The following is a 12,028-nucleotide window of genomic DNA, read 5'->3' on the forward strand; positions in this document are numbered from 1 at the left end:
GGCTCGATCGCTTCTTTCTCAGATGACAGATCTTTATCTAAAAGTTTCATTCCCGATATTGTAATTTCTGCAGACCAAGAAAATAATAACGCCAAGTATTTAGGTAAATTGACGCACTTAGGACATAGACCCGGATGTTGACGGGGCCCTATTTTTCGTTTTCTTTGGTTTCCTGCATGGTTTGGTTACTTACTTTTAACCCAGTTTGCACAAGCAGTCTTTGGCTTTTTCTGTTTGGTTTTGTCTCTTTTACTAGATCGATCATATCGATGTTGTGTCAGATTCATAATATGTTTTTCACACCCGATGGTAAGTTTTTTAGTCTAGGGATTCATCAAGTCTAGTAGTTTGACGTTTTCTCTGACTTGGTTTGTACACAGCAATGCTTGATTTGATATCAAGTATTATCAAATTTTCGCTTGATACTTAACGGGGATTTTTTAAGAAAAATGTCATCGGTAAAACGCTCATAACGAAAATAAGAAATTATGTTGCTTTCCTTGAAGTTAAAATATCGAACGATTTTCTTTGAAGAAAAAAAATTTAAAGGACCTTTCTGACAACCGATTTTTCGATTATGAATATGCGATACTTGAAAGACGACGTTCTTTTTCGGTTTTCAGAAATTTGAAAAATCAATTTGGATAGAGCAACTTTTCCCATACAATTTTGTGCTGTTTGCACGACATTTTTGAAAGATTCTCAATTCTTGAGGTTCACAAATTTGTAAAATCTGCATTTTTTGAAAAATCCTGGAAAGTGTGAATATCGCGAGAGGACATTGTCCTTTTCTATTGGGTGTGAAAAGAAATACTTTCCCGCACCCATTTAAGTACCAGAAGCTGCACTGTCCGGTATTAGCAATTTTTTAAAATTTACTAGTGCAACCACTAAGGGATCAGACTGGAATTATTTCAAGCAATTTTTACTCGTACTTGATATATCAAGTACTTGCGAATGAAGCTATTTGGCCTGACTTGACTTCTAGAACCTCAAATTTGGCTTGAACTAAGTCGAAGTCAAGTAGCTTTAAATCAAGCCACTCCGTGAATCCTCAAAATCTTTCGTTTGAAAACAACAACAACCCGCTTAACTTAAGTATTCCTAGTGGCCTCATGAGCTCCTCCTAACATTTAACTACATCTTTTTAGAAACTAGCTGCGGACTAATACCTGCCGAGCCTCCATCACTAACAACTACTGACTCATCCGCACCCCAACCAAAACCACGCACTACTAAACCAGACATGCCGTTAGATTTCTCTAAATCCCAACCACCCAAACCCGAAAAAATTTTATCCCCCGTAAGGGATGATTTGCTCGATAATGACGAAGACGAGTTCGCCTCTTATTCAGATAGGAAAAAGTTCTGGGAAAACGTTACCAAGGAGACTGCTCATAAACGCATGAGCCTTCACGAAGTCTCTCTTGCGGATAAAAGTGTTATTGCTAAGAAGAGGACTTCAGTGCATGAGCTTGTACAACCACCGGTTCCAAAACCTAGAGCTACTTTGCAAACCAGTCTTGAAGTCGAATCTGTAGACTCAGAAACAAAGGAAAAGTCCTCGGACAAGATTTTGTCTGAGTATCAGGCTTCATTCATCCCTCCTCTAGATAGAAAAACTCTGGACAAACCACAATATAGTGTTGATAGTCAACCAGAGAAGGACGATAGTTTGGATTCAGATAGAGCTCAGAAAGGCAGCAGTCAGTTCATCGAACATACGGGATATATTTCTGATAGTGAAGATGTTGAGAATGTCATTTCTGACTCAGAAATCGAAGATCGAGTACCCCAAATTAGAGAGAGGCAAATGAGTGTCTTTGCGCCTCCAGTAACACAGCGAAAGTCGATTTACGAACGCTCAGCCTCATTGCCTACTGAAGACCTTTATGAAGTATCTCGAAACTTGAAGCAACTTAAAGAAAAGTACGAGCAGAAGATAAAGGAAGATCTGATTGAAGAGCAGTTTGTCACAGACAACGAAGAAGGAAGTTCACCTGAGAGGAAAACTTTAGCAGCAATGCAAGAAGAACGCATGTGTGCTCTCAAAACTTTTGTAGATCAAGCAATGTCAAAAATGGTTTCAGACGATGAAGGCAGCCCTAGTTCCTCGGAAGATCATTCTTTTACTCCAATAAAAAGCGATCATGGGGAAAAGAAGTCGTGCATTGAGTCTGGAGATCTTCTTAGAGCTGCCGAAATTCATCTAGACAAAAGCGAAACTGAGCGTTCAGAAAAATCTCACGAAGAAATCCCTGAAATTACAGTCACCCTTTCAGGAAAACAACGAAGAATCAGTGAGGAAAGCGACTCTTCCATAGATAGGCTGGAGCTTACATCAACAGACTCCGAATTACCTGAGTCTTCGGATCAACCTATCAAACAGCCTAAGGAGTACATTCAAGATACCCTCTGGGAAGCCACCGTTGAAACTCCCGCAAATCTAGAAGAGAAAGTTGGTATTCTCGAAGATGTTGCAATAAGAGCTACAACTGAAAGAACTATTGAAGAAAATGTAATGATGGGAAGTGAGGAAGAAGATGAAATAGAGCAATTAGATCATATCGTTAAAAGAAACTCTATTCCAGACCCAGAAACACTTGCCTCAATCGATTCTGAACAACAACAAATTGCTGGAATTAAAGAAAACATCTCTGAAAAGCTCACGAAAGAACTGCATGAAAAACTGAGTGAAAAACTCAAAGCTCGCGATATCGTAATAGAAAAAGCTGTCTCAGAAGAAGTAGACGATAAAACATTGGATGAGCTCAAAGAGCTTATGCTCGAAGAAGCTCTGGAAGAACTCCATCAGCAGAAAACAGCGCCAGATAGAGAAGAAGACCTCAGTAGTGGATTAAAAGACGAATCTGACCTAGGTTCAGAGGTCCATATGGACCAATCAGAGTCTGCAGCATCAGAAAGAATTAAATCTGAAAGTCATAGCGAGATTGAAAAAATAATTTTAGATACTTTTCAACATATGAAGGTAGATCCCGATGAAGCCAAGAGAATAGCTTCACAGCTCATCCAAGAAATTGAAACCGAATTGCAGAATCGAGGAGAATTGAGTAGATCTGAAGCTTCGGAGCAGATGTTCGATCCAGAAATGTCCAGCTATCTTAAGCATCTGGCTGAAACTAATGGTTTAGATGAAAGAGAGGTGGAGCTAGTTGAATCAGTACTAGCCAGACGTCAACGGGAACTTGCTAAATTGGCCAGAGGAGATACTCAAGCCTCGAGCATGGAAATCACTGATGAGGACTTGAGGTTTAGTGGAGCTGAATTAGCTGACTACACTAACACTTTAGAGCAGCAAATGGATCAACTTGAGGCTGAGAAAATCCACAATTTAGACCTGGGCTATGATTTACGAGACCAGGAGTTCCATGACAAGTCCGAGTCCTCAGAAAAGATTGACGAACACCATAAATCCGAAAAGAGATTTTCACAAGATTCTGAGTCTTACGATGATTTCTGCAAGGCGAACATCACTAAAAAAGAGACTGCTACATTTATCGCTGAATCAATTAAAGGTGAACGAAGCTGTGCAGAGCATAAAAATGTAATTCTTGAAGAAGATGAAACTGTATCTGAATCAAGTGCCGAGGAGCATGCTAAAATCAAATCGCGCATTGACGTAAGTGTCTCTCAATTGGCCTTATCGAAAAGTAATAACATTGAAACTGCTGAAATCACTAGTGGAGTTATTGCTGCAGATATAGGATACAAGTCCGACTCTGAGAAGACTTTCACTGAAATCAAAGGCGAAACCATGGAAAAGGAACTTTCAAAAGTAAAAGCAGAAGCTGAGGAATATTCACAAATCAGTGGCAAATCATCCTCCAATAGATCTTCAAAAGAGATTACTGAAGATCTCTTAAAAGAGATTGAATGTAGTGCAGACACATGGCATGATGAACAGACTCACAAGGAAGAAATGAAGCTGAGGGAAGATCTGAGAGAGTCAGAAACTCTTGAGGACGGCACCCAGATTACCACAAAAGTCACCGTAGATAAGCAGCATTTTACCTCAAAGTCTTATGTTATCACCAAAGACAAAAGTAACGAGAAAATTGTGACCACGTCCTCAAAAACCATTGAAGATTCAGAGCTTGCAGCGAAACTTTTGAAAGACGATGTTGATACTGTGGTGACCAAAATTGAAACTGTCCATCGCACTTCTAGCTCGGACTCAAAATCTAGTGTTGAATCTGGAAAATCACCAGATAGAAAACTAGAAACTCAGGTGATACTCAGAAGAGGGAAAGCTGATGTGGACAGTAGTAGCAGTAGTAGCATCTTGAAGCCTGATAGACGTTCTGGAGTGGAAGCTGAAGCTTATTCAAGTTCTGGAGAAAGCCACTACCAAAGCTTTGAAATGGATAGTGGTAGGAGTAGACCGTGCTCTTCAGATGTTGAAGGAATAGTAGCTGCAGCTTCTTCAGAATATGAAACTGCTATGACATCAACTCAAGAATACTCAGCTAAATCTCATTTGACCTCCACTGAGTATCACACAGCAATTAGCAGTTTGAGCTCAAAGGAAAGTATGAAGAGTTTAGATAGTGAAAGCTCTGGACATTTGGGTAGCATCGAAGTCTCTGAGAGATCCGAGACTTTAGTTCCATCTACCAGTGACATAGAAGGAGATATCTTAGATTCAATAGATCAACAACTCCTGTTGGATGATGCAGATCAGATCTCTGATTGGACCAGACATGGCAGGCAAATTTCTGATTTAACAGACTCAGATGTGGTAAACGAATCTATAGACATCTCAGAAGAGGATCATCACGACTTAGATGCCAAAGCTGATGGGAGTTTTAAAATGAAGCGATCAGCTGAGATGACTTTCCAACCTGAGCTTAAAGGTTTTGCTCAAGATTCGCCCCATTTGGAACATATTGACATCGTTGAGAGGTATGGGCAGAGCCTTGATGAGGGCAGCGTTCTCAGTATGAGCGCCTCTAGTACGACATCTAGCACAGGAGCTCAGAGGACTGTGATAGAAATGCACGAGGGTAGTTTGACTGGTGTTTCTGAGCATTTGAGTCTAGAGGACAATGAAATGACTATGCGAGGAAGTCAAGAGAGCTTACCCCTTACTCCAACTTTGCAAAAGAGCTATGACATATCAACATCTACACCACAACTTCATTCAGATCTGTCAATAGACAATGTCACATTGACTACTTCATCGGTTAAGGAGGATGGAATGCACAGCGCCAGCACTCAGATTACTTCAGAAACTTTTGAAGGTGCCACTTTATTTAGTAAAAATACAGAAGAACCTAAGAAAAAGGGGCATAGGCGTACCGAAAGTACTATGATTGGCATCTCACTGCCACCTCGTACGTCTGATCTAAAAGTGAAAGAAAAAGAAGAAATTGAGTTGGAGAAGGATATAGATGAGAATGAGCTCACAGACAAAGAACGCCCTTCATCATCAAGTTTTTCAGATAAAGCGGAATCCGAGATAGGTGACGCCATGAAATCTCCAGATTTTACCGGTTCCTTTCCAACAGAACCGTTTGATCGTCCAAAATCCCCAGAACCTCAAGATGACAAATTAGTAGACCTAGAAGAAGAATTTTCTCAGAAGACTAAAGAAGTGGCAATGGAGTTGCAGCGCAAGCGCTCTAGCTCCAGCACCACAGATATATCTAAGGACATTTTAGAAAAGAGAGACTCTCATGGAAAATCTAGTACTACCTCAAGTGAAAAGTCTAGTTTTGAAGAAGCGGAAGCTGAAGCTGCTTTCAATATGGTGGCTCATATCTCCCCCGCTCATAAAGTAAAACAAATCATACCTATCTTGGAAGATGAAGATGCGGAGAAACGGGAGCTGGAGCTCCGAGAGAAACAGAGACTTGAGCTTGAAAAGAAGAAAGCTGAGATGCGGGATATTAGCCCTGGGTTTATTCCTAATATCACAGTAACTGACACAACTCCTGAATCTGAGCATGCGAGTGATGAAGAAGGTTTGGTTAAGGTTTCTTATGAAACCGCTGACGTTGAAGAAGGTTTGGAGAAGATCAATGAAGATGCAGCAGAAGATCGAATTGAAGATGACATTCTCACTTCCTCAATGATGCAGTCGGCGCTTATTGACTCAGTAATCACAGATTCGATGACAACCAGTGATATGGCCACCGTAGTGGAGGGACATAAATCTGCAGAAAATGATGCTGATTCTCATAGTAGTGATTCATTTGAAATGCTAGAGAAACCAGATATCATCGATGACTTTGTCGTTATTGAAGAAGTCGGAAAAGAAGCTCAGGAGTTCGACACTGAGGGTCAGAGTGTAAAAATTGATAAGTCTTCCAAAAAGATCAAAAAGCACGACGAGGAAATTGAAAAATATTTAGCTCACTCAGCTCCGACACCTTTAACCGGTAATGCTGGGGCTTCAATGGATGATTTGGGCTTTGAATTTGAAGACAGTCCGCCTCGTCCTGAAGGATCTGGAGTTGCATCTACTAGAGAATATGGTTATGAGTATGATAGGGAGCTTGAAGCTAACAAACAGTGGATTGAGAAGCAATTCCAAGGAGACCAAGCTGCAATGATTGCAGCCGGGTATGGATACGAGATGGAGTTCGAACGCGGGCCTCTGGAGGACATCAAGGAGGAGGATATAAATGATTTTGCAGCGTCTAGTTATGGGTCTCAGAAAGAATCTGGGGGAAGCCTCGGAAGTGTCAAAGATTCCTACTCCAGCACTCCAGACTATGATGTACTTGCTGGCAGAAAATACTTCACAAGATCTGGAGACCAAGATGACATTTCCATGAACAGCTTACAGGAATTCGAAAAACTAGAGCAAGCAATGTCTTTAGAAATGAGAAAATTCCATCAAGGACAAGGATCAGATTCTTCGAGTAGCGGCAGCTCTAAAAACCGCTTCCATCATGGCAAGAACAACACTGGAGACGACATCTCTGTAAACTCCCTTAAGGAGTTCGAAGGTCTCGAACACGCATGTATCCAAGCCCACAAAATTGAGGTAAAAGCTAAAGAAGAGGAAGCAGCATTGATTCAGATTGATGAAGGTCAGGAGAGCATTGCTTCCGAATCTGAGAGTTGCGAGACTGTTGGTACTGAGAAGAAGATCGCTGATATTGATGAGGAAGAAGACTATGAGAAGCGTATGTTTGAGATTGATGCCATTATCAAGCAGGCCCAATCTAACGTTGAGCGGTTTATTGACTTGAAGGAAGTGGAAAAAACTGAGTCGTTGGGCCGTGGAGATTCTATAGAGGAAGTCTCCAAAGTGCCTGAGTTAGACTTGGATGGTCCGGTGGTCAGCACGATCAAGGTTCAGTGGAAGGAAGGAGATGATGTAATGGTGACCTCTACTGACTCTTTGGACTTAAATAAAGAAGAAGAGCAGAGAAGGGATAGTGCTGATAGTCTAGATGCTCCCGTTCCTGTCGGTGATCTCATGACTGCCAGTACAGACTCAATTGAATTCCAAGCTCAAAAACATTCAAGCGATAATATCATGTCAGATTCTATAGAGATCCGAGAGGAGAAGCGGGACATGGTGTCCAGTGACTCATTAGAGTTGGGTCAGGCCACTAGTTCTGGACTTAATATTATTCAAACCGACTCCATCGATGAGGACGCCTCAAGAATTGGTCATGACCATAGTAGTGCTAGCACTGGCAAAGACTTTAGTTCGTCAGCTAGAGAGGAGATAGAGCATGATATTGCCAGAGACGATCTAACTAGTTCCACTGCGACTCATGCTACTATGCAATACGATACCGACTCAGTGTTTTCAGGCAGTTTTACCAGCGGAGGCTCCAACACCATGGTTTCTTCCACTGATACCATCGACCCCAAAGAGATGGTGGACGTAGGGGCTGCCGCCAGAAAAGTCTGGTTCGATGAAGACTTTTCTGGAAGACGTGTTACTGAGTACGTAGAAGAATCTTCCAGACCTTACGTATCAGAACATTTAGAGCCCCTGGATGATCCACTTTACTCTCATGTAGTGCACAGAAAGGTGGAACTTCCCCCAGAGGTACGCAGGGTAACCTTCACAGGTCCTGACGCAGATGAGCAACTACGCAAATTCATGCAGGAATTTGATGAAGGGGGAGAAGTGCAGGAAAGTCAAGAGGTGGATGAATTTGGTAATGTGCACACAAAAAAAGTGGTCCAGAAGCGTTTTGTTATTAAAGGAGACCAAGAGGGGCAGAGCATTGAAGATTATTTCAGAGATCTGAATCGGCCGGAAGTTGTTCAAGATCGCGGGGTTATTACCCGAGCCACTGCTGAGGCTGTGATCACCCAGGAGATCTCAGATGGAAAAGAGACGACTCGGACTACTATTACGAAGAAATTTGAGCTGCCCGGCTCAGAAAGTGCTTTGCTAGCTTCATGTGCAGGTTTGTTGCTACTAAACCCTCAATTTGTTGAAAAGACCCTTATAGGAGCCCAGTGTTTAGTTTCAGTTTTTATTGGTTTAGTGAGTTGTTGTTACATCGCACCTTCACTTTTTTCTCTTTGGTTGGTAAGTCGGTTTGGTTTTGGGTTTGCATGCGTTCCGCAGTAAGCATGCCGTTAACTTACTAAAATTTCCTTGGTTTGGTCCACCAATTATTTTTTTAATTACTGATGTAGTGTGGTAATGATTTGTGGGCCATGCGTTTGCGGACTGGTATTTAATGTTTCCTTTAATGAGTTTTCGGTTTATAGGTGAGGAGCCTGCTCAAGCAACAGCTGCGCGTCCGGCGACTTCATCCTTCAAAGGTAAACCACATTCTTGTCTTCATAAAAAAAATTTTTAATAGGGCTTTTAGTACTAGAATAACAATTCTAGTAAGAGCAGCCACAGCTTTGTTTATAGTAGCTGTTTCTATTCTCGTCTTCAATTTCTACGTATATTTGCCCATATATCTAGATTATAATGAGACACTAGTCGAGCTAAACATGTTATTTGATGCCTTAGCTTCGGTAACCCGTAGAAGGCCCTTTCGTTACGAAATCAGCATGGAAGACCAAACGGAAGTTAATCTAAGGGAACATGATTGGCGTTTTAACATGCCACGATATGGTAGCTAGATAAACGTCGTGCCAGATTTACACCTCACATTTTGACACTTTTTGTTGGGGTCGCATTATCTTCATCTCACTTGAATTACGATTTTTTTTATTTGACTTTTTTTGGAGATTAAGACAGTGCTGCTTCGTTTGTATAGTTAATTGTCGTATATTTGTTATCCCCTTATCATATGTGTTTCTTTGACCTCTTTAAGAAGATTAAGTAGAAAAGCGGAGACCTGTAAAATCCATAAGAATGTTTAACGAATCGATTCACTGGCAAAAGATTTTCAGGTAATTAATCCGTTGGGAAAAAAAAATTGCATTTACTCTCTGCTAAGCTTTACCGCTGTGCAACGTTCTTTTCAAAAAAAAAGCCTAATTTGCATATACTTTGATTTCACCTTGAAGGAGGCTGATCAATTTTGAATAAGTATAAGTTAAATCACATAAGCACGCCTAAGATACTTCAAAGAAACACACAGATATTTTCAAATTTTCCAGAAGTCTCTCGATGTTCAATGCGCATGGTCCAATAACGGTTTTTTTTTGCAGTTTTCCATTCATATTTTCCATAAAATATATATATATTTTTTTTTATTCCGTACACCGTTTCAAAGAAAGGAACTCTCAGTTGCGTTTGTTGAAAACATTGAAAGTCCCTTCCACATACTTAAATGTTTTTAATAATGAAGGCATGGGATATATGTTTAATATTAGTAGAGATAATTTCATTGTTCACTTACCTTTAAAAACTTTAATAACTCAACTTCACTAAAACGGATATTCCTCTTTGCAGCGGAGAGTGAGGAAGTCGCAGAAAAATTTGAGAAGGACAAACAGAAGTAAGTGTGACATTAAATTGGATCAAAGTGCAACGGCAACAGCAGCAATGTTGGCATAAAATAGCTATTATTAAGTACCTTCTACGATTATTGGAAATTTGGAGCACGGAGCGATGTTTTTAAAATTTCTTATATGCCGACATAGAATGGATGTCGAATTTACCATTTTGAGCTTTCTACTCTTCCCCTCCTTCTCTCGCCAGCCCGGGGTTAGAGTTTACACGGCCGGGAAAGAAGACTCACTAAAAAAAAAAAGAAATATATTTTTAAAATGTTTTGAGTTACTCAGATGGGTTGGCCCCCAAAGGAAATTGAATTTTTAGAGGTCAGACTAGGTCGATTTATCAAAGAAACATAAAAGATTGTTAGATTAACTACTCCGTATCAAACATTTTGGATAAAAGTAGCGGAAGAGAGCTTGTCCGTGCTACACATGCTGGTTAGCAAGGTCAACGCGAAAGAAATACAAAGAATAATAGAATGGATGTTGCAAATGTTGCTCCAGACGTTGCTTCTGTTGCACCCCAAAGATATTCAATAGATATCTGGTTAATATTTTAAGAAATTTTAATTTGACACTTTTTTTCAGAAAAGTCAGTGACCAACATCAACTATCTGACGAAATGAAAGAGCTCCTCAAGGAAATGGAAAGAGAGAGCAAACAATAAACGACTGACTATACTTATTATTTATCATGTATTGATTTAGTAAGTGATAAAACTGTTAGCGATGTATCAAAATTTGTATAAATACTCCCGAACGTAGACGAAAACCTTAGTATCGAATGGAAGAAATAAGAGCTTTTTTAGTTGTTTATACTATGATGGTGGAGAGATGACTTTAGCGATGAAGCTAATAAGCACTAATACTCGCTTCGAAAGCTTCAACGTTTAAATGCTTGCCGAAAAATTTTAAAGTTACCACTTTTCAACAAAAGAGGTGTTGTTACCTATATAGCTTTATTACCAAAATTTACAAGTCCATCACGCAACTTGTTGCTGTCCGAAGTATTTTCAACAAAATCGCTAATTTTTGGCGAATTAAACACTCGTTCCAATTTAATCTAAACTTAATAAACAATAGTTAAAAGGTAGCTAGAGGCAAATTATTTTCATGTGCAATTTTCATTGTTTTTTTTTATAGGAGCAATTTTGTCGCTCCTAGCGCTGTTGCCGCATCGGACGAGTATTGAACTGCTTTTAAGTAATAAATTTAGGATTAGTAGGTATTAGTAAGTAATAAATCGTGCAACGGCGCTGGGCGCGACCGAAAATAAACGTAGTTGAAGAGTACTTATTTTATTAAAAAGAAAAAACAAATCGATGTTTGTAAGTAAAGTTATCTTCGCTTAATGTGTTTCTTTTTGTTAAAGCTGTTATTTTTTATATAAATCGATTTATCGTTAGTTAAGGTTACCTGATTATTTGTATAAAACGGTTTATTATTTATAATCGATAATCACACTAACATTATATTGAATTATTTCTATAGCTTTATGATTGATGAACCCTCCACCCCACTGTCTCGCATTACAACCCCGTTGGTTTAGTGGTTTTTACCATTTGGGGTGCTATGAAAAAACTTTAATAACATGACGAAACGGCGGGGCTGAAGGGGGTCTATATTATTTATTTATAAATTGTGACATATGAACTATTTAATCTATGTATCAAAAATATTTCAGCGTCTAAACATAAAGCTTTCAGTATATTAAGAGCTTTGTTTTATTTTCCCAATCCCTCCCGAGTGCCATTCGGCCAAATTGATAGGCCCGCAGCTCTGACATCGTTCGTATTGGAAAGTCTGAAGAAGACAGGGCGGGAGCGGGAATGTTGAAATAAATATTTTGTAGGAGAAACTAAATCGAAATAGCGATAAAGTAATTTATATAGAAATTTGAGAGACTGTCGTTCAATCAAATCGTTCAATATCGTTTGCGTGGATGTTTTAGATGGAACGCTTAAGCCTTAAAATGGTGGATCATTCCTGCTTTTAAAATTTATCATCCCCTAAAAGAAATAGTGAAAAATTCGTCTCTAACGTGTGAAACGTATTCACTGGAAATTCTTATAATGAAAATGAATAATATGTAGCGTTGGAGGCAAGCGTTTTCTGAGGACCCGATG

General features: G+C 39.7%; 1 protein-coding gene across 1 annotated transcript in view; it reads left to right on the forward strand.

The window, feature by feature from the left end:
* LOC136344391 (titin homolog) overlaps positions 1-11,616 on the forward strand; it is a 40,254-nt gene extending 28,638 nt beyond the window's left edge. Inside the window, exons 4-8 of the mRNA XM_066291810.1 lie at positions 1,152-8,402; positions 8,713-8,766; positions 8,966-9,070; positions 9,857-9,902; positions 10,492-11,616. Coding sequence (XP_066147907.1) covers positions 1,152-8,402; positions 8,713-8,766; positions 8,966-9,070; positions 9,857-9,902; positions 10,492-10,570 — 7,535 coding nt within the window. The 3' untranslated portion in view covers positions 10,571-11,616. The remainder of the gene's footprint in view (positions 1-1,151; positions 8,403-8,712; positions 8,767-8,965; positions 9,071-9,856; positions 9,903-10,491) is intronic.
* Positions 11,617-12,028: the final 412 nt, after the last annotated feature.

This window comes from Euwallacea fornicatus, chromosome 17 (assembly GCF_040115645.1).
Source record: "Euwallacea fornicatus isolate EFF26 chromosome 17, ASM4011564v1, whole genome shotgun sequence".
NCBI lineage: Eukaryota > Metazoa > Arthropoda > Insecta > Coleoptera > Curculionidae > Euwallacea > Euwallacea fornicatus.